Source organism: Magnolia sinica, chromosome 3 (assembly GCF_029962835.1).
Source record: "Magnolia sinica isolate HGM2019 chromosome 3, MsV1, whole genome shotgun sequence".
Taxonomy (NCBI): domain Eukaryota; kingdom Viridiplantae; phylum Streptophyta; class Magnoliopsida; order Magnoliales; family Magnoliaceae; genus Magnolia; species Magnolia sinica.
The window spans coordinates 112,315,301-112,339,154 of NC_080575.1; the positions used below are offsets into that span (position 1 = coordinate 112,315,301).

Here is a 23,854-nt window from a genome sequence, read left to right on the forward strand (position 1 = left end):
GGGTGTCACTCTCTCCACTGTTTTTTGTGCCAAGGTCCACTCCAGCTTTGAATCTTTGTATCATGCCATAAGACGATCTCTCCAAATGGATGGATTGATGGATACTGCACATACATCATGGTGGGCGCCCGAGCTTGATAACGTTACTTAGTCTGGCTACTCAACAAATCAGTAGCTAATCCGTATTAGTTGAGACCCCGGATATACGGAGGTGGGTGGGGTCCACTGTAATGTATATGACTACATCCACACCGTCTATCCTTATTGAAAACCCATTTTAGGGCATGATCCAAAAAAAATGAAGCAGATCCAAATCTCAGGTGGACCATACTACCTTAACAGTGGTAATCAATTATTAAAAACTTCTTGTGGGCCACAAAAGTTTTGGATCGAGCTGATATTTGTGTGGTCTCTTCATCCAGCTCTTTGTGACCTTATCAACAGGTTGGATGACAAATAAACATTCCGGTGGCCCCCATGATTTTTTACATGGTGGGGATTCAATCATTACTGTTTCCTTGTGGTATGGTACACATAGGATTCGAATCTGCTTCATTTTTACGATCATGCCCTAAAATGAGCTTTCAAAACAGTTGGACGGTGTTGATTTAAGGCACATATATCACTGTTAGCCCACAGCCAGGGGTCCCACCCACTCTGGTGGACTTGGGTATCATCTAATCCGCTCCCCATGTTCAACGGGCGCAACCTTGCGCGAATCGCACGTGTCGTCAAGATCACATCTTCGATCCTCGCGCGAATCACCTTTCAAATCCTTCGGTCCCCAGCGGCGGAACGATTCAAGATGGTGTAGTGTCCCAAGAAAACAAGTCGATCGCCACCCCAGCAAAACCAACGTGAAAACATCCTCAGCTGATTTTCTCCTTTTCCTCTCATCTCTCTCCTCTCCCTTCCTCCACCATTCCTCATAATTCCACTCCCCTTTCTGTCCTCTCAAAAGGTAGAGAATGGTCAAACCCCACCCCGGTGGGCCCCACACCTTTCCACCTCCCATCCACCCTTAAAACCTCTCCCATCCTTCATCACCCCTACTTTTAAACTCTCTAACAATTCTCTCCCTCCCCCCCCCCTCTCTCTCTCTCTTAGTCGTTGAATCAGATCAAGAAGAAGAAGAAGAGATGATTAATCTGCTTTTCAGTCTCCTATTCGCCGAAGCGGCCCTGATCGTGCTCCTCTTAGTGAAGACCCCGCTTCGGAAATTGGCGATCATGGGGTTGGATCGGGTCAAGCGCGGGCGCGGGCCCGTGATGGTGAAGACGATCTCCGCCACGGTCTTCATCGTGTTCGTTTCAACCGTCTACAGCATTGTGAACATACAGAAGCGATCCAACGAAGCTGGCGCCGTCACCACCACGGATGAGATTCTCATGGGCAGGCATCTCCTAGAAGCGTCGCTGATGGGTATTATTTCCATGCTTTCCTGCTTATGTTTCCACTTCTTGTTTTGTACTTCTTTTTTGGGAGCTGAATTGTGTGGAACTGGTTGTCTGATTTCGGTTGATTTAATCTTTTGGAAATGAATGAGGAATGGATTTTAGGGTTTTAGAGATTGGTAGGTCCAGGATGATCTGCATTTCGTTTTAGGGTTTTAGCGATGGTGAGATCTTGGACAGTCCTAGATTTCAGATGGAAGTTTAATAATAAAATCACTGTAGGTTAATAATAAAATCACTGTAGTTGAATTGAATTGAATTGAACGGAATTGCGTTTGATGGAGAGGAAATGATCGAATTGGAATTACCTTTGGGATTTGTACTGTTAACCCCTGATTCAACAAGAACAGCATAATTGCAATTTGGAGTCTTGTCTGTCAAAATGAATAGAATGGAAGATAACTGCAATCTGGTCATTTCTGCTTTATGAGATGAATTGTTCCAATTTATCCAACACTGTCTACCAATGCAGACTCACTGCTGTCGAAAGCTAATGTCTTTAGCCAAGTTCACAATGAAATCAACATTCTTAAAATTAATCTTGAGAGGATAGGGTGAAGTTTGATGATTCTTGATTTATTTGGGGAATGATCTGGTGGGAACACTTGTATTGAGATTTCACCTGGTGAATCTCTTTTAGATTTTGGTCCGGACGACCTTAAGATTGAGGAATTGGGAGCCATCCAATTGAGCTGTGGGTCACCTGTTCCCCTCTAAATAGTCAAAGCAAGTGGGCTCCACTCCTTTCTTGACGAATAAAGGAGGGTACCTGCGACCTTACTTTCCATAGACATCCAATCTTAATTGGTTGGCGATAAGATTCAACTAAAGCCAATCTTCAAAAGAAGAAGGAAAAAAAGAAAAAGAAAAATCAACTAAAGCCGATCATATCTTTAAGAATGAAGGTTTGATTTGGGTCAGGTCTTTTTTTTTTTTTTTTGGTACTCTGTGGAATGTGGAACCAAGGAAAGTTAACCTGAATATAATTTGTTTATGTATTAATATAGGACAAATGTAACATTTGAACATCATCCATATATCTATTTTAGAAGGACCAGCTATGCTATGTGAAGTAAGTGTTTTGCAGTTAGAAAGCTACGTGACTAGAGGTTGTTGTAGAAATGAGTATGTTTAGATGAATATGTGGGAAGACTAGGATTTGTAGAATTGAGAATTCATTCAAAGTAGTGGAGTTGTAATGCAGGGGCATTTTCACACTGGGCTCGAGTGGGGTCGCCTGTTGGATGCAGGGGCACACTTGGGGTAGGTGACCCATGCGATTTGGGGCCCACGGGGGAGGTCTCGTGTTCGAGACTCCTTACCAGGGGTAATTAATGCGCATTTCACACTGGGCTCGAGTGGGGTAGCCCGTGGGATGCGGGGACACACTCGAGGTGGGCGGCCCATGTGATTTGGGACCCACGAAGGGGGTTCGAGCAACTCGGGCCATGTGATTTGTGAAAATGCCGCAGAGGCTCGATTTTGGCTCGAACTCGCCCCAAACTGGCCCGAGTTGCTGACCGAATTGAGCCGAGTTGGCTAGTGAGGCTCGAGGACTGAGCCAAGCCGAGTTCGAGCTGGGGTCAGCTAGTGGCCGAGCCGAGTCGAGCTGAGGCCAGCTTGACTCGATTCAACTCAGTGTACACCCCTAATTATATTCCTTTAGAGAAAACTTTTATTTATTTATTATTTTACATTGATAATTTTCTGAAAAAAACTATTAGGGAAATGGGCAATAGCCTTTAATGCAATTACCCATTTGATCACATGCATTTTAGCCATATTGAACACCCGCTTTGATCGATCGAACACCCGCTTTGATCGATCGACCGAAGTTGGCTGGGTTCCGAAACACAATCCAATTTCCGTAAATTTTAGGGTTTTTTCTCTAACTTTGACTTTTAGGGATTCAAGCAATACAGGGGTTAGGTCTAAACCATCCAATGATTTCTCCATCGATAAATTGGGAAACACCAATGGATCGTTCGGATATGAAATATTCAGAATCTACAACCGTTAATTGGAACCATTCTAGAAAATATATTATCGTTAACAACACTACCTATAGATCACCGTGGGCAATCTACCAGTCAGATCACTTCCAGAATTAAGGTCATGGTACTGTTTAGTCTTTCTAATTCTCTGATTCAGATAGATCTGGACCGACATGGCTGGATTGCCCACTCGATCTCTGTGACACTAATTCTGCGCAAAGCCTCCTTCCTTTCCTCTTAGATCTCTCCATAGATCAAAACAACGGATGTGAGGTTGATCCACCTCGTTCGTTGTTTAGATCTAGGTTTTTAGAACCAAAATGCAAAAAATTTTAGAAAGGAAGACGGTTAGGGACTTATCGGCGAAGTTTTCTTCTTCATAGACCTTCTCTCTTTTTGTCTGCTCTTAAGTTTTTAGGGTTGTAAGGTTTCTGTAGAAATTTTCTGCGGTTCCCCCCATTTAAATAGAGAAAGAGCCCTGGATTTAAAAGATTCCATTGGGGCTTTGTAAATTTTTGCAAAAAGTTAAATACTGCAGGGTTAAGACTCGATCCTCTGACCTCTCCTACCACTGAGACTACCTCTACCATTGGGTTAAGTGCTTGGTTTTTGTTATTAATTACAAAATCAAATTATTACTCTTAATAGGTCGGGGTCTTATATGGTTAAAAAAAGTGTCGTTATAATATGAGGTCACCCAGATTCTTGGTCCTAGTCAACGGTTCACCTAAAGGCTTTTTTCAAACCTCGCGTGGATTGAGACAAGGAGACCCCCTATCCCCTCTTAAGTTTTTAGGGTTTTAAGGTTTCTGCAGTTCCCCCCTTTAAATAGAGAGAGCCTTGGATTTAAAAGATTCCACTGGGGTTTTGTAAAATTTTGCAAAAAGTTAAATACTGCGGGGTTAAGACTCTAGCCTCTGACCTCTCCTACCACTGAGACTACCTCTACCATTGGGTTAAGTTCTTGGTTTTTGTTATTAAATACAAGATCAAATTATTACTCTTAATAGGTTAGGGTCTTATATGGTAAAAAAAAGGGTCGTTATAGTATGAGGTCACCCAGATTCTTGGTCCTAGTCAATGGTTCACCTAAAGGCTTTTTTCAAACCTCGGCGTGGATTGAGACAAGGAGACCCCCTATCCCCTCTCCTTTTTGTGGTGGTGGTCGAGGCTTTGAGCAAAATGTTGGACCGCAAACAACAAATCCATCTTCATGTCTGAAGACAAGGTGGGATGTTGCTTCTTTCGAAGCAGAAACAATGTAGTTTGGATCCCTCCTTGTCGGCTCTTCATGTCCGAAGAAGAGGTGGGGAATTGAGCTCCTTGTTGGATCATATTACACATTGCTATCCATCTATTGGTGAAAAGGATAAGATGTGTTGGCCATTGGACAAGTAGGGTTGCTTCTCGGTTCGATCCTTCTATAAGATGCTTCAAGCCGGAGGTATCGGGAAACCCTCTAGTGGCGTGTTTGCTACCAAGGTCATATGGTGCTCCTTTGAAAGTTGCGGCGTTTGCATGGTTGGTAGGCCGGGGCAAAGTTTTGATAGCGGAAAACCTCTGGAAGCGGGGAATGTTTCTCCCAAATGTTTGTCTAATGTGTATGGCTGATTTGGAATTGATTAGTCATCCCTTTATGCATTGCTCCACAACCTCCTTTTTGTGGAATGGCATCCTATCCACATTCCGGGTTACATGGGTTTGCCTAAACTCCATTGATCTCTTCTTTTTGTCTTGGCATAGGGTGGAACTCAGAGGATTTGAAAGTCCTTTGGCATTTGTGTCTCTTGGCAAGGTTTGGGCTATTTGGGAAGAAAGGAATGGGAGATGCTTTAGAAATTTGAGCCACTCTATGGGGAGGGTCGTCTTCAAAGCAAGGGGCCTGGTAATTGAATGGGTTTCGTGCTTGGGAGGGGAAATTGATTATTCTTTTATCATGTAATTAGTTTGGGTGGTTTCACACCCTTCCTCTGTACAGTTTTTTTTTTTTTTTTTTTTTTGATGCTTGTTTATAATATACTTTTTGTTAACTTTTTTAAAAAAAGCAACGGACTGATGTAATACTTTTTTTTTTTCTTCCCGGGGAAATTGAACTGATTTAAATCAGTATTAACTGATTTAATACTGTCGCTGATATCATTCCACTAAAATCAATGAAAACATTAATAAATTTTTAGTAAAAATAGCAAAATGTGATAGACAATTGTAGACATTAATTGCTTTTACTGTTATAACATGTAGTGGATGCCATGTAGCGTGTAGAGGAGGCTACATAGTGGGTAGCGTGGCTTGTTGTGTTGCTTGAACTGATTTAAATCACAAGCTACATTGTGCTAAGTCTAAGCTACGCCACGCAGCATAAGCTATTTAAAACATTGACTCTATTTAGCTATGAAGCTTGGGGACTCTCCTATCCACATGAAGTATTAAGTGCCTCTAGCTGTGGAAAGCATCTCGTTTGATGTAGAACATGAAAATTAAATATGATATGCAAGATCTCAGGCTTTAGATCATACTAATTCAAAACAATCCATATTAATTCCACATCTTACACAAAAGCTCAAGCATTCAAACAATGAGAATCTGCACGGGTCCAGACCTACACAGGCTAGGGCTGGATCTGTAAAAAATTATAAACCAAACGATGTTCAAAGATAAGTAATAATCATCCACACATGCACAACAATCAGTCCCTAATCCAAGGGATTCACCAATTTCAATTCAAGGTACCCTAGGGTGAGAAAATGGGCAAATAAATTAAGGATAATACAATATAGCGTTAGAGTTTATAAAAAAAACAGGTATGAGAGGGTAAAATAAGAAGAAAACCTGAACCGAAAGACAGTTCCCGCGTGCGGACAGCGGGCCAGGCCTGACGCACGTGCGTAGGGGCCTGGCCGCACGTGCGAGGGGGTCCCACACCTAGAAACCGACTCCTTGGCTCTGGTTGGCCAGGGGTGGGATCCAAACCCCCCAAGTTTCGGGTCGATCCGAACTACGGGCTGTGCATGGTGCTCCGCCGAAGTTTCAGCTCTCCGGCAGGGCCAAATTCTGGAAACTGGCTGTAGGGAGAAGATCTGCTGCAAAAACTGATGGATTCGAGGCGAGGATGGCTGTAGAAGGTGAGAAGTATGGATGATAGGCGATGGGGGCGGATTGAGATAGATGTGGTTTTGCACTACGGTAGTTAGTCCTTCGATGAAGGGAGGGCTTCGCACCCAATTGGATTTTTCCATAACTCAAGAACTCAGAAGAGTAAAAAAAATGTAGGAATTTTTTATTAATCTTCAATGAGTAAAAAAGGTACAAGGGGTGCCTATTTATAAGAAAAAACCTATACCCCAAACTCGCGCCATGTGCACAACCTATTACTTGGCGATGAAGTAAACTAAAATAAAAACTAATTAAAGAAATCTAATCCGTCCATGATATTTTAAATAACATTATTAAGCAAAACCTAAAATATGAAATCAATCAGACTAGTGGGCCACCATCATGAGATCCCATGATGGGCTTTACTTGACTATCGGGCCCACTCTAATGAACCAAAACTCCGTCTTCTAACTAGAAGGCCCTCCCTGGACGTCGTCATCGATCCAGATCGACGGTGGGGCCCTTCTCCTAGCGTACGTGCTTAGGGGTGCGATGTGCGTGTGCGCGTGATGTTCCCATCAACTCTCCCCGGCTGCGAAGATTTCGCCACTGGCGAAACAAAACTCCTGAACCGCTCCAAGATGTCAGGATCAAGTCTCTGAAGCTCCTCCTCAGTGAGCCACGTGCTGTCTGAAGCTGGGCGTGACTTCCACTTAACCAGGTACTTCTGAAACCTGCCGTTCGACGTTGAAACTATCTGATGGTTTAAGATATCCTCTATTACCTCTCTGGGTGTGTGAAGGTTAGATATGAGAGATAAAGGCTGTGAAGAAAAGTCAGGAAGAGGCCATGTATCAAGGGACAAATCTGGAGAATCAGGATGGGTGAGCGAAGGGTTGGACAAAGTATCAGGGGTCCCCTGAAAAGCAATTAGATCCTCCACATTGAATGTAGAACTAATTCCCATGGAAGGTGGAAGATCTACCACATACGCACTGGGACCGTTTCGTTTTATAATTTTGAAGGGTCCGGTGCTATGTGCGTGTAATTTACGAATGACCCCCTGAGGATACCGATCGGGCCTAATGCGGACCATCACAGAGTCTCCTACATTGAAGTTCTTGAAACGTTTATGCTGGTCTGTAGAAAATTTGTAATGTTCATTACTAGTATTGATCTTTCGCTTGATTTCTTGATGCAATGCATGGATGTGATGCGCAAAAGACTCTGCAGACTTTGATGGCCTATGGGACAATGACATAGGGAAAAGATCAATAGGCTTCCTAGGCTTATAACTAGTAACGACTTTAAAAGGACTTAGACCTGTGGATCTATTGACAGAACTATTAAATGCAAACTCGGCTATGGGTAGTACGACGTCCCATGACTTGGTATGCTCCCCTACTAAACATTTGAGCAAACTTCTCAGGCTCCTATTAACCACCTCAGTCTGACCATTGGTTTGAGGGTGGTAGGCAGAAGAAAATTGGAGCCTAGTATTCATCATGTGCCATAGTGTCTTCCAAAAGTAACTCATGAATCGCACGTCACGGTCAGACACTATGGTTTTTAGTAACCCATGCGGTTTGACGACCTCACTAAAGAACAACTTGGCAATATGAGATGCATCGGAAGTCTTAGAACAAGGAACGAAATGGGCCATTTTAGAAAAACGGTCCACGATAACAAATATGGAATCGTGTTTTCGAATAGTCTTGAGGAGTCCAAGCACGAAGTCCATACTGATGTCTTGCCAAGGGATGAATGAGACTGGCAAAGGTGTATATAATCCCATGTTTTGTTTCCTTTGTTTTGCCAGTTGACAAGTACAACATTGCCCTATAATTTTGGCCACGTCTCGTTTGAGGCTTGGCCAATGAAACCTATCTTCCACTAGGGCAATGGTCTTATCTCGACCGAAATGACTTGCAACCCCTCCTAAATGTAACTCTCATATAAGAAAATTGTGGAGGGAGGTGTGTGGTATGCACAAGCGGTCACTCGTAAACAAGTACCCGTCTAAAATCAAGTATTCACTGCTAGCTCCTGAAGGGCTCTCTAACAACAACACATACACAACTCTAAAATCTAGACACTCAGAATATTCTTCTTTGATGCGCTCGAGGCTCGTGACTTTGACACTCATGGAATTGAGTAATGCGACTGGATGACTCAACCTGTCGGCAGCTTATTCTCTACATCGGCCTTGTGCTTAAGCACAAAAGTATACTGTTGAAGAAATTGAACCCACTTGGCATGTTTAGGGTTTAATTTATTCCGAGAGTTCAGATATCTCAAGGCCTTGTGATCTGAGAATAAGACGAATTCTTGCGGCAATAGGTAATGACGCTAATGGCGCAGTGATTGCACTACCGCATAGAATTCCTTGTCATAGGTAGAATATCTTTGTTTCGCCTGATTCGGTTTCTCACTAAAAAAGGCGACAGAATGCCGTTCCTGACTAAGTACTCCTCCTATGTCGACTCCTGATGCGTCACATGCGACTTCAAAAGCTTTTGAAAAATCTGGAAGTCGCGTGACTGGAGCTTTGGTCATTCTTACCTTTATTTCCTTGAAGGCCTTTGAAGCTGCCTTAGTCCATTGAAACTCTCCTTTTTTTTTTTAAAAAAAAAATGCAGTCCGTGATGAGAGCCATGATGGAACTGAAACCTCGAATGAACCGCCTATAGAAGGTAGCTAAGTCGTGAAAGTTACGCACCTCATGAATATTGCGGGGTTCAGGCTAATTGACGATGGCCTTGACCTTCTCGGGATTCGCCAATACGCCCTCAGCTGACACAATAAAACCTAAGAAGATCACACTACTAGACAAAAACGCACACTTCTTTAGGTTGGCGTACAACTTTTTAGCCTTAAGGATCCCACAAACTTGCCTCAAGTGGTTGAGGTGTTGCTCATTGGTCATGCTATAAATCAAGATATCATCAAAGTATACGACTAGGAACTTTCCCATAAAGGGCTTCAACACTTGGGTCATCACATGCATGAAAGTGCTTGGGGCGTTAGTTAACTCAAAGGCCAAAAGGCATAACTAGCCATTCGTATAGCCCGTCCTTCGTCTTGAAGGCCGTCTTCCACTCATCACTAGGGCGTACACGGATTTGGTGATAACCACTTTTGAGGTCAATTTTTGAGAAGATAGTAGCATTGACCATCATATCCAGCATATCACCAAGACGCGGTATGGGAAACCGATAATTGACTGTGATTTTGTTGATGACCCTACTATCAACACACATCTTCCATGTGTCATCCTTCATAAGTGTAAGAAGGGCAGGCACAACACACGGGCTCATGCTCTCTCAAATGAAGCCCTTCTCTGGGAGCTCGCCAATCTGCCTCTTCAACTTAGCGTGCTCTTTTGGGTTCATTCTGTAATGCGAGAGGTTTGGTAGAGTCGCCCCAGGGATTAAATCAATGGCATTCTGTATGTCCCTCATAGGGGGAAGCTCATTCGGTAGATCATCAGGAAAGACATCACGAAACTCATGTACTACCTGAATGGCCTTAGCAAGTGACTCTGCACTAGCCTCTGGTACACTTCGTAACCATAAGGGTGTATATTATCGAATCCTCATCCGTTTCTCGCTCAAAGTCCTTGACATTTAGAATATGGAGTGGTTTGGACTTGGACTTTGATTCCTTCAATTCTTTTGATCCGCTTGCAACACTCTGTGTGACGGACTCTTTTCCAGTCGTGTTCTTCGGTGGCAGTGGATTTAGCTTGACCTTCTTGTCCTCGAACCAGAATGTACACACATTTGAACGATCAAATATGCTAACATCCCTGTCATAGAGCCACGGTCTACCCAAAATGATATGGCCAACATCCATGGGAACAACATCACATTAAAGTGTCTTTATATGATCCAAACTGAATAAAAACCAGACAACGGTGCGAGACTGGAATGGAAGTTTCATCAATCCAGGACACTCTATATGGTTGAGGATGGGCTTCAAGCTTCAAGCCCAAACGGCTCACAGTGCTAGTTAATGCCACGTTGACACAACTACCACTATCCACGATAATCTTACAGCTCTTTTCCCCACATCTTGTATAAGTATAGAAGATCGTGTTGCGGCGCCAATCGTCAGTGTTCTTGGCTTGAGCAAAGGCGCAACGCACAACTGCGAGGGTCGCAGACTCTTGCGCTCCCTCTTCCTCATCACTAGGGGTTTCTACTGGCTCATATTCTTCCTCCTCGCCGTCACTCTCTGGGGGCACTACTTCTACTTGCCCATCAATAAGGAGCACCTTGGTGCCCTCTCTCGTGTCGCACTGGTGGGCAAAGTGACCAAACCCCTGACACCTAAAACACTTAGTTGCTCCACTTCTACGCGAGCTAGACCCGACAATCTCTTTACCCTTATCATCCTTGGGTTTGGACTGAGAACTGTTGGAAGGTTTGTTTTGATATCCAGTGTTAGGTTTAGCCCCAAAAGGGTTGGCCTTAGCATTAGAATCGTGAAAGTCAAACTGCCTTCCCACAGATGCTTTGAGGTATTGCTCAACCTCTAACACTACTTGATACAACTGTTTAATAGTGTCTATGCCTTTGGCGAGCAATTCTCTTCTAATGTCAGAACGGAGGCCCATTTTAAATCGAGCAAGGGTGAGGGTGGGGTCCTCATCAACCTCAAAACGGGTTAAGTACTCTTCGAACTTCTCAATGTATTCAGCAACACTCATGGAACCCTGTCCAAGAGACTGTCATTCCTCAATTAACCGGAAGTGATAAGAGAAAAGAAGGTACTTATCTTTAAGCGTTTCTTTCATCTCTCTCCAATGGATTATTGGGAGCTTTCTCGCTCTTTCTTTCGCTCTACTGTCGTCCAAAACCTCTTTGTTTGACCCACAAGCTTCATCTTGCCGAATCGGACTCGACGAGTATCCGACATGTCATACCACTCAAAATAGTGGTCCATATCCGTCAACCAATCTAAAAAGGCTTTAGGGTCCAAGTGGCCATCAAACGTAGGGGCATCTACCTCTTTGCTTGACCCACAAGCTTCATCTTGGCGAATCGGACTTGACGAGCATCCGACATGTCATACTACTCAAAATAGTGGTCCATATCCGCCAACCAATCTAAAAAGTCTTTAGGGTCTAAGTGACCATCAAACGTAGGGGCATCTACTCTAACTCCCTTGAGGAGTTGCGCGTCTGGGTCATATTGGTCATGAAGTTCCTCGCGGGGTGGGTACACAGGTGCGCGCCCACGACCAACTCCTTGGTCGCCTCCAGTCCTCGGTCTAACCTCTTGACCACCTGCCTGAGATTGGACATCTTCGCCAATGGTGGGGTTTGCGTTAGTCATTAAATTGGTCAAGGCGTTGATTTATACGTTGTTCCAAGCGCTTATTCAAAGAATCAACTTGCTGGGTTAACTTGTCCACTGATTCTTGTAGTTGCTCCATGTTTAGTGTAGGGTGCAAACTAAAACCACGACCCGTACGTGTAGGCATGCAACTATTAACTCAACCTAAGGACCTTCTACTACGACTATATGCAACTAGACGGGACTAAATGATCCTATGATACTCTATATGAGAAAAAATACGCAATGCTACTAAAATCCAGCAATATAGTTGTCAAAATAAGGGAGTAACAGAAAGTTATAGCAATGTGAATCGCTGGCTTCCTGATAACTGAAATTTCAGCAACTAATATCAGGATTTATGGATCTCTAAATAGCTATATGTGATGAGACTTGATGTATGATGGACGTAAACAAACTAAACCCTAAACATGTGATGCATTCCCTATAAGAATCCTAAGCTCTGATACCAAATTTGATGTAAAACATGAAAATTAAATATGATATGCAAGATCTCAGGCTTTAGTTCATACTAATTCAAAACAATCCATATTAATTCCACATCCTACACAATAGCTCAAGCATTCAAACAAGGGGAATTTGCACGGGTTCAGGCCTACACAGGCTAGGGCTGGATCTGTAAAAAATTATAAACCAAACGATGCTCAAAGATAAGTAATAATCATCCACACATGCACAACAATCAGTTCCTAATCCAAGGGATTCACCAATTTTAATTCAAGGAATCCTAGGGTGAGAAAATGGGCAAATAAATTAAGGATAATGCAATCTAGGATTAGGGTTTATAAAAAAACAGGTATGAGAGGGTAAAATAAGAAGAAAACTTAAACCGGAAGACGGTTCTCGCGTGCGGACAGCGGGCCAGGCCTGACGCACGTGCGCAGGGGCTTGGCCGCACGCGCGAAGAGGTCCCACACTTGGAGACCGACTCTTTGGCTCTAGTTGGCTAGGGGTGGGCTCCAAACCCCCCAAGTTTCGGGTCGATTCGAGCTACGGGCTGTACGTGGTGCTCCGCCGAAGTTTCAGCCCTCCTGCGGGGCCAGATTCTGGAAATTGGCTGTAGGGAGAAGATCTGTTGCAAAAACTGATGGATTCGAGGCGAGGATGGCTGTAGAAGGTGAGAAGTATGGATGATAGGCGATAGGGGCGGATTGGGATAAATGTGGCTTCGTACCACGGTAGTTAGCCCTTCGATGAAGGGAGGGCTTCGCACCCAATTGAATTTTTCCACAACTCAGGAACTCAGAGGAGTAGAAAAAAAATGCAGGAATTTTTTATTAATCTTTAATGAGTAAAAATGAGTAAAAAAGGTACAAGGGGTGCCTATTTATAAGAAAAAACCTATACCCCAAACTCGCGCCATGTACGCAACCTATTACTTGGCAATGAAGTAAACCAAAATAAAAACTAATTAAAGAAATCTAATCCGTCCATGATATTCTAAATAATATTATTAAGTAAAATCTAAGATATGAGATCAATCAGACTAGTGGGCCATGATCATGAGATTCCATGATGGGCTTTACTTGACTATCGGGCCCACTCCAACGAACAAAAACTCCGTCTTCTAACTAGGAGGCCTTCTCTGGACGTCGTCATCGATCCAGATCGACGGTGGGGCCCTCCTCTTGATGTATGTGCGTAGGGGGCGGCGTGCGTGTGCATGTGCGCGTGATGTCCCCATCATCGTTTGGCTGTATTTTGTCATGAGCTGTTGGTGGGATAATGTTTGATGCTCTTGGATGTTGATCCAATAGAGCAATGGAGGAGATGGCCCATGGGTATTAGCGGTAACCTGGTTGGGACTTCCGAAGATGGATTGTTGAGTGCAACAATGTCCATCAGATATAGAGCATGGTGGACCGCTGATCTTATATGGCTATGAGTTGCCTGATCATATGTGATAGTCCATGTGCTGGGTGTGGCGCACTTTTAGTGGATAGGCTTATGACTATGGCATGAACAATAGGTCAAATTGGCACCGAGAGGACACTTGGAGGGCTGTAGGATGCCTTGGCTAGCCATGTGTTGGTGGTCGGGTGTGAACTCCTACTTTCTGTGTGCAGTGCATGTGTAAAGCTGTGAACTCTTGACAATGATTCCAACCATGAGTCATATTGGCATCAAGAGGTCACTCGGAGTGCCTTCTAGTATGCTGGGTGTGGTGCATTCACAGCAATGTGAACATTAGCTCTTGACTGTGGTTTGAACCATGAGTCAGATCGGCGTCGAGATGTCATTTGGTGACCTAATAGTACACTAGGTGCAAGGCACTCACAAAAGCATGAGCTCTTGACCATGGTACAAACCATTAGTCAGATTGGCACCGATAGGTCACTGGGAGGGTGTCAAGACCCAGGAGGGTGTGGGATGCTGGCGCACTCCTACACATTTTGTAGGGCGGCCAGGAGGCTCCACTCTTACCACAGAACGACAGTAGGGAAAGGAGCTAGAAAGGGGCTGATTCAACTATCCCCTGAATGTGACCCCCCTATGGGGTATATATAGATTTGAAGGGGTTAAGGAACACGTAGTGTTCTCAATGCTCTGATAGGACACGTGACAAGTGGTGATTGGCTGAAAATTGTGATGTATGTGTCCCCTGGACAATACCCCTCTACTCCTAAACACGGTGTTGATGCCCATAGTAGTTTACATTTTTTACGCCGGGAGCAGTTGAAGTTGGAGGCTGGGGATATTTCTGGGGTAGACGCCTGCTGCATGATCTCAATGCCTGCTTCTTAATTTGATGTGAAGATGGCAGGTCCAACACTTGCTTCATGGTTCGACACAAACCTTGGCCCATGGTGAGCTTCAACGCTATCAAAAAGGCCTCAACACGCCAATGGGAGAGGCCCAAACAATTTCACATTGTTTAGGGAGGTTGAAATGTAGATTATCCTCATGCTTGGAGGGTGGGAAGTATTGGATGTAGTTTATCCCTATGCTGGGAGGTTGATGAGTCAATCACCATACATCCGGTGGGACATTAGTGCAGTTTCCTCTTTACGTAGGAGGGTAGTTCTATCCTTCTGGTAAGGAGGCTAATAGAGGTACCTGTGAGGCAGTGTCATGCACACACGTGCTGAATGTAGTTTATCCCTGATCAGGGAGGTTGAGGATGTACTTGGGGGTTGAAGTGCTACACACATAGGTGTTCAATGTAGTTCAGCCTCATGCAAGGAGGCTGAAGGTGTACCAATGGGGTAGTGTTCCATGCACACAGGTGTTCAATGCAGTTTATCCTCGTGCGAGGAGGCTGAGTGCCAAGCGGTGCTAAATGCTCGGTGGGACTTCTTAGGTGATGGTAGACTGCAAGTTTTGCCTGTTGGGTGATGCATCACATGCGCCAGTATGTGATGCAGTTTATCCTCATACAGGGAGGTCGATGACACAAACCTTTGGGGCAAGGTACTCAGCAGGCAGGATGTGATGCAGTTTATACTTGCGCCATGAGGTTGATGAAGAAGTACTTGCAAGGGAAGTTGCCTTGCACACAGGTGCATAATGTAGTTTATCTTCATGCAGGGAGGTTGATAATGTACCAGTGGGGTTGGGCGAGGTGCCTCACACACGGGTGCATAATGCATGGTGTAGTTTATACTCATGCAGGGAGGATGCATAAAACATCTAGCGGGATTGTTGCAATCATTAGGCAGTTTAGGCAGATTATTTGTGTGGAGTGCGATGTGCTGTTGGGACAAGGGTCACTACCATGATGCTTGGATGCACTTAATCCTCTTACAGGGAGACTGATGATTTCCAGGGTTGCATACACTTGCCGGGCAATTTGCAACATGCACGAGGATGTAATATGGTTTATCCTTGTATGGAGAGGCTGGATAGGATGGTGGGACATTGGTTGCAAATAGTGGCAAGATGTAGTTTATCCTCATGACAGGAGTCCGGGGAGCAATTTATCCTCACATGGGGAGGATAAGGGCCGAGTCATTCAACACCTTCAGTGGGACTTTTTGGGGTGATCATCACAAGGCAAGGGGGCAACATTCAGAGAGCCCTATGAGAAAAATTGATGACTCCTACTTTTGGATGAGTGTGCACCTTTAGGGATTTCACAGCCACAGCAGTTTACTAATCAATGTTGTGAATGAGGGAGTTTAACCTTGGGTTGGAGTGTCTTTCTTTGTTGCCATGAGAGCTGTTGGTTTTTGCACTGAAAGGTCCAACAACTAGTATTATTGGAGATGAACATTTTGTTCCCATTTCAACATTAATTCTTTGGAGGATTTGTATAAGAATATTTGTCTCCCGCTCATTTGATGAGCTGGTAGAGACTATAGTGTGCATGAGTGATCCAGGGTTCAATCCCTGGTAGTGTTACCTTTCAAAAAAAATATTTGGAACTTTCAAGGTGGAGGTGATACTGGAGAGGGTGATCAGACGTGCTTTAGTAAATTTTTATTGACATTGTTGAAGGGTGACTACAGTTAGCTGTTTCTTGTGCATATCAATAAGAGATTTTCATCTTTCAAAAGAAGAAGAAGAGTTTTTTGTGTTGCTTAGCCAAGGTTTTCTGAGATCTCTTTGCTGCTCTGATGTGGGACTGATGTGCGCGTTCTTGCTATTTGTTTTCCCCTTAGGTGAGGTTAGGGAAGGACTGCTGACCACTCATCATCTTCATGAATATGGATTTTGTTTTTTGGTGGTAGTAGTAGAATATTTTCTCATGTACTCCAATGCAAATGTTCCCTTAACATGGTTTAGATGGATCAATGTGCCATCTCTCCCTCTTCGGCATTTGTCTAACATTTGATGTTTTTGGCTTACTTTTGGATCACATGTTCAAGGGGAAGCAAATTAGCTGACCGATGGTCTAGCTAGCAGGTAGTATGGACATGCATTATGGAATTAGGTATGGTATATTGATCATAGGAAGAGAACCTGGGTTCTGGTCTGCCATGGAGTATAACCGAATCTTTTGGAGATAATTCAGGCAGTATAGTTAGAGATATTGATATGGAAGTGAACTTGACGACTTGAGATTTTGGAAACTGGTCTCTTGAGTTTCAGAAACTTAGTCTTTAGGAACTTTTGCAAGGCTTGGTCTTCACGGTTCCTGTTTTGCATCTGATATGGTTTGAAGTTGTGTGCTAGCACTTGATGATTGCTGAGGACTTCCATGAAAATCTATTTCATCACTATAGCCTTGTCCCTGCTATTAGGGGCAGCCCGGCAGGATTCCATGAAAATCTATTTGTTGAACAAATTCCACTGCTGAACACATTGGGTGGGTTGTTGTTCTGTTAACATTAGCCACTTCTGATTTTTTCTATCTGAGAATGATTTAGGATTTGCACATCAGCTCAACAAAAGTTTACTGAAAGCAAGTTGCTCATTTCCATTGGTCACCAGGCTGACGTGTAAAATTCCAGACCAAACCAAATATGGGCCTTGCCCCAAAAGTTCCAGCCTCTTGGATGATCCTGAGCCCTTGAATTGAGGTAGAACTGTGATCACCCACATTTTTGGGCCCTATGCTAATTGAGTGGCTGGGATTGTGGAAATTTTACAATTTTTGGCCATGTCTCGCATACAGCGTGGTCTGTTGGATGAGTTGTTCAGATCTTGAAAAAATGTTCCCATAGGAATTTGTGCGTGCGAAATACCTTCCTTTTAGTTCAAGCTAAAATTTATGTCTCTCTCAGTCCTTTTTTATTTTATTTTATTTTTAAGCTGTACTTGCACTTGTTGAGTCAATGGCTCCTCTTTTGTTGTTGCCGATGTGTATCCCAAGTAAGATGTGTATCCCAAGTAAAATTTGGTGATTTTGTGTAGGTTACTGCTTGTTCCTTGCACTGGTAATTGACCGGCTACATCATTATATGAGGGAATTGCGTATGACACGGAAAAGCATGGAGGCTGCAAAGAAGCAGAACAGGGATAAGAGCGAAAGTGGAAAAGGCGGGGGCTTGGATGAGAAAGCATTCGAGGAAGAAGTTTCCAGTCTGCGGGCAAAGGTTAAGCAGCTGGAATCAGAAGCCGAGACAAGAGACAAAGAGGCGAAGACTGCAGAGGCTAATGCCATGGCTCTAAGGAAACAGTCTGAAGGTTTCCTCCTTGAATACGACCGTTTGCTGGAGGACAACCAAAACCTTCGCAACCAGCTGCAGTCACTTGACCGGAGATTGTCACACTCTGATAGCAAGAAGAACACATAAGGCTGCTTCACGCCACCTTCTTTTATCTTTTTGTCTTTTTTTTTTTCCTTCTTTACTGGTATTTTGTGCTGATGATTTTATTTCGTACTTGGAGAAATCTAATCTGGCTTGTGTTTTGGCGATTTTCTTGGTTTTAGACTGCAAGGATTGCTTGGGTCTGCCTGTGCTGTTGTTTTATGAGGTAAGTCTTAAGTGAATTTTGACACTAGTATATAAAAAAAACCAGGGACAGTGTAGCTATTCTAACCAGCATGGGTGGGTTTATCAAAGTATTCAGTTTGGCCCGCAGCAGCATCATGAGTTGGTCCTCCAGAGCATCGATCTGATGGGCTTGCTAGGCCCATCAGAGCCGTGTCTGGATCTCTGAACTGTTGGCCCCACTTTGATGAACTGAAAAGGGGTCTGACAAAGTTGTAAGTTGTCTCTAATTTATTGTTAATGGTTAGGTCTTAGTGAGTACTGCAGATATTGAGCTAGTGCCTGTCAATTTGGAGGTCTATCAGGCCAACCATCCCAGTATCTCCACACGTGTGTCATGTACATTAGTGTGAGGCGGAGGCTTGATGAAAATATTGGTAGTCCGTGCTTTTACTTTTGGTGCTTGTTTCATCCACGGGTGGGGCTCAACGAGTCAATGGTCTGGATGACTGAATATTGAGCACCATCATAACAAAGGGCCAAGTGCACTTTTGCACACACTCGCATTGAGCATGTGATTCCTCTTCTCTAGGGGTGGAAAGCATGTGTGAGCTAATGATAACAGTTGGGTTCCAACACATTGCTCAGGGCATGGGTTGGAGTGCCCATGTAGTTGTAGTTGTGTGGGTGAGCGTGTACTAAGAAAAAAAGAAAAAAGAGCTAGTCATAATGGGTGCTGAAAGTCAATCTTCATCAGAGAACTGGGCATACAGCACACACAGATCAGCTATTTGAGCCATTCATCGTGCACACTGAGAACACTTAAATGTACCAAATACAATGGCATTGGCCGGTTACTGTGAGCCACACCTACTTTAAAATTGGACTTTTGGACCTTATTCTATAACTGCTTGCTGATTTTTCTCATCAATATTGAGTTGCTTAGTTAGCAGACCTACATTATTTCTTGTCTGTCACATGCTTATAGTGTTCCCCGCCTAATGAATGGTCTGTATCTTTGACATGTGTGCCTTATGCCCAGATTTATATTATGTGTCTTCCACCCCCTTATGCAAGTTCCTCCATTGAATCGCCACTCTTCAAAATTTGTTGGGTTGGGATTCAAAGGTGGCCCATCATTTTAGAGGCAGTAGAGTTGTATATCCTTAAGGGAAATTTAGTCTTATTTTCACTAATATTGTTGTATTTATTTATGCATGTCGGACCTAACAGGGTACCGTACAGTTACATTGAACTTGAGAACTGCATTGAGTGTGATTGGGTCGAAGTAGACCCGCTCTATAATGACATAACCTTTGCCGTAGCGAAACATGCCTGTGCCCGACACCACCGACACCTCCCTTTGTTTTACTAATATCGGATCCGGCCCTTGGATCTCTAGCGTGCTGCCTTTGTATTGGCCGTTTGTAACGACGATGGAGAAGAGAAAGTGTAGACTGCTACCATCCATCGCAGCACCTACATATATGCCTTGAGCTCGTCCGACCTGCATTGATCGGCTATCAATGCCTATAGTTAGCGCATGGTCGATCACTGTTATAGTCCCGAAGCTTAGCACGCCTGATTTGGTGCCGTTGATTCCAGCTACCGTAGTGGCCGTCACATTCTGCCCACCTACCCAGTCTTGCAAGTACAACACCATGTTGGTCTCCTTCATTCTCCTCCCTTCAGCGTTGGAGTGGCCCACTACAATTGCTATAAGCAATACTAGTGTGAATTTTGCATATGTTGTGGGGATGGATGGCGCCATCGATAGATGGTGGAAGATGGAGAGATTCTACTCTAGCCCTCGAGTCCTTTTGTATGTACCATTTCGATTAGAAGGCTTCTACTTATAAGGGGTAGGTGAGCCACCCACTCACTACCCATCAAAGATAAGGTGAACCACACGTCATTTAAAATGCACCTAGTGGTGAGGTCCACGTGTTTTTTATTTATTATTTTTATTTGGCATCACGGTGCATGTAAGACTTTTGAGGCAGACTCTTTTGGAATATGCTTTTTGTACAAGTGATGTGCTTAGGCCCACTTAAGTATGCGTATGACAACCAGCCTGTTTAGAAGGAGATATGAAGCCTCATAAATCATGACGATCAACCATTACGTGGGCCACCACATATATATGAAGCTTTTTTTAAAAAAAATAAATAATATTTTTCAGGTGGGCCCACTGTGTTTTGTATATGCCATCCAACCTATGCATGTTGAAAATCAGTGGTTTAAAAATAATAAAAAATGAAAATTCAAAATTTTCAAAATTTCAGAATTTTCCCACCAAAATATTTTTTAAAATTTTTTAATTAAAAAGTGCAGTGTGTGTGCTTTGTCCCACATCGGAAATGCCAAGAATAGTTTTGTGGTTTAAATGAGATATTGAGAAGGGTATTCTTACTTGGAGCTTTTTGGAGGAGATGAAACACGGGTTGCGTGTTCGCACTGGAACACACGTATGCACGCACGTGCGGCGCGCTCGCGCTCACGCTCGGGCACGGGTACGGGCGTGGGCGTGGGTAGTGTGGCTGTAGTGGCGTTAGATGGTGCACTTTACACTTCGCACGTGTGCGCATCATGTCGCAGAGTGGTCGCTCCCTCACGACCTTGCGCGAGACGGTGCGATTGCGGTGCGATGGGTCTGGTCAGAGCCTTAGGGCGGTGTGGATCTGAAATGTTGGAAATGAGCGTGGGTTTTATAGGTGACTGAGAAGGGTCGGATCTTAAATCCGAAACGTCCAGCCGTTTCTTAAACGGATGGCTACCTTAAAAGCCACAACGGTCCGAAAACGGACGAGCCATGATGATCCAATGGTCAGATCTATAGATCTAATGACCAGAAACGTCTGGGATTAATGGACAACGACCAGAAACGTTTTTCAAACGTTCTGGACCATTGAATATCACACAGCAATGGGTCTAAACTTGAGGCCTATATAAACTGGACCATTCCAGTCCGATTTTATCATCTCAACACATCATCTCTTCCATCAAATCAGATACAGTCCATAGCTTCATTTTTAGAATACTGTTATCATCTTCATCGTCTAAGTCTACCAGAATAAACCTACTGCGTTAAATTGTTCCATAGTGAACCTATTGTGATTGTTGCACGCTGGATCCAGATAAGGCTTGTCTTATCTTGGAAGTAATTCGCCTGTAACCCATCAGCAGTTGATAAGGGGGCGAATCACGCTTTAAGGACAGCGTATTTTATACGTGATTCAGCCTAGTGATTATTTTTATTTTTCTATTTTTTTATTTTTGGTGTATCCAAAAAAAACTTTTCTAACAATCTTAAAGCGTGATTATGGACACCAAAAGTGTTGCATCAATCAAACGATGAACCAGGATCTGATCCGATTGGACCGATTTGATGGTTCAAATTTCACTAAATGGCAGGACAAGCTAAAATTCCTGCTGACCGCTCTGAAGATCTTCTACATCTTGGACCTGACTCTCCAGCCTCTGCCTGAAGTAAAGGACACTAACACTCTAAAACAGATCGTTGCTAGGCTCAAGAGACAAGAAGATGAATTGTTGTGTCGTGGCCACATCCTCAATGCTCTCTCTGATCGATTGTATGATTTGTACACGAGGACCGCATCAGCGAAAGAAATTTGGAGCGCACTGAAATACAAATACAAGGCTGAAGAGGAAGGTACATAGAAATTTCTAATTGCCAGGTATTTCGATTTTACAATGGTAGACAATCTACCGCTGCTTGTCCAAATCCAAGAACTGCAGCTTATTGTAAATAAAATAAAAGTCATAAAAATCGATCTTCCTGAATCCTTTCAAGTCGGAGCAATAATCGTAAAGTTGCCTCCGAGCTAGAAAGTTTACAAGAAGAAACTACTGCATAAATCCGAAGAGTCCACCCTAGAACAAATCCAGAAGCATCTTCGTATTGAAGAAGAATCTCGTAACCGAGACAAAAAGAATGATGCTAATGGTGCATCCTCATCCAAGGTGAACGCAGTAGAAAAGACATCCCAAAATAATACCTATGAGAAAGCTGGTTCCCTTAAACCTAATAAAGATCAAGGAAAATTCAAGAAAACCCCAAAGAAGAAAAACGACAAACCTAAGAGAGCTTGCTATGTCTGCAGCAAGACCGGGCATTTCGCCCGAGTCTGTAGGGACCGAAAAAAGGCTAAGAAAGAGGCTAATGCAGTAGACGATGAAATCGTACTCATGGTCACAGAAGTGAACCTAGTTCAAGAGAAAATTCCTGGTTGGTGGTATGATATAGGTGCCATAGTCCATGTATGCAATGATCGATCTGCTTTCAAAACCTATGAAAATGAGACCAATGGTCAAGAAGTTCAAATGGAAAATGAAGGACGATCGAAAGTTGTAAGCAAAGGAACCATGAAATTACTCTTTACCTCTGGAAAGAAGGTAATCCTGACCAACGTACTGCATGTCTCAGACATAAGAAGGAATCTTGTCTCAGGGGATCTCTTAGGCAAGCCTGGGATTAGGGTTGTGTTTGAATCAGGTAAGCTGATCTTGTCTAAGAATGAAAACTTTGTGGGTAAGGGATACGCTTGTAATGGGATGATCAAACTCTCTTTAAATGAAATGAATTCTTCTGCTTACATGATTGAGTCTGTAACGTTATAGCATGGTAGACTAGCCCATATTGGTTACAGTACCATAAAACTCATAGCTAAGAACGACCTAATATCATACAATGATAGTGACAAAGATAAATGTGAAGTATGCATACGGTCTAAAATAATAAAGAAACCATTCCCTAGCGTTGAGAGATCGTCTCAAATATTAGACCTAATGCATACTGACATATGTGAACTAAATGGCGTTCTTACCCGTGGAGGTAAAAGGTACTTTATAATATTTATAGATGATTGTTCGAGATATGCATATATATATATATATATATATATATATATATATATATATATATATATATATTTTAAAATCGAAAGATGAAGCATTTAATGCATTCAAGATCTATAAAATTGAAGTAGAAAATCAATTAGATAAAAATATTAAAATCCTTCGTAGTGACCGAGGAGGAGAATATTTCTCTAATGAATTTTTTAACTATTGTGAAGAACACAGCATAATCAATCAATGCACAACACCTTATACACCACAACAAAATGGTGTAGTAGAGAGAAAAAATAGGACGTTAGTATAAATGGTCAACTCAATCTAATACAAGCACAGTTGCCATTAAACCTATGGGGAGAAGCACTGTTGGCTGCATGTCATGTTTTAAACCAAATTCCATCTAAGAAAACCAAGACCTCTCCATACGAAATATAGAAAGGAAGAAAACCAAACATAGGGTATCTTAGAGTGTGGGGGTGTCTTGCATATTGCAGAACTCCGGAACCTAAAAGAGCTAAATTAGGACCAAGAGCTATCAAGTGCATCCTTATAGGATATGCATAACATAGTAAGGCCTATAGACTTCTAGACTTAGACTCCAATGTAATCATAGAGTCTAGAGATGTAGAGTTCTTTGAGAATTCTGTATTCGCTGAGGAAAAGAATGCTGAGATTCAATCTCCTAATGAAAATATAAAAGAAACACAAATAGAAGAGAAAACTCCTAGTGAACCTTGTAGGAGTCAAAGAGCAAGAGTAGA

General features: G+C 43.1%; 2 protein-coding genes across 2 annotated transcripts; one reads left to right on the plus strand and one right to left on the minus strand.

Moving 5' to 3' along the window:
• Positions 1–819: 819 nt before the first annotated feature.
• Positions 820–18,202, plus strand: LOC131240752 (uncharacterized). The gene is made up of 2 exons (XM_058239198.1): positions 820–1,422; positions 17,698–18,202. The coding sequence occupies exons 1-2, from the start codon at positions 1,140–1,142 to the stop codon at positions 18,078–18,080; spliced, it is 666 nt and encodes a 221-aa protein (XP_058095181.1). The 5' UTR covers positions 820–1,139; the 3' UTR covers positions 18,081–18,202.
• Positions 18,203–19,401: 1,199 nt separating this feature from the next.
• On the minus strand, positions 19,402–20,056 carry LOC131238706 (dirigent protein 22-like). The gene has a single exon (XM_058236321.1). The coding sequence runs from the start codon at positions 19,987–19,989 to the stop codon at positions 19,426–19,428; it is 564 nt and encodes a 187-aa protein (XP_058092304.1). The 5' UTR covers positions 19,990–20,056; the 3' UTR covers positions 19,402–19,425.
• Between the last annotated feature and the right edge of the window lie 3,798 nt (positions 20,057–23,854).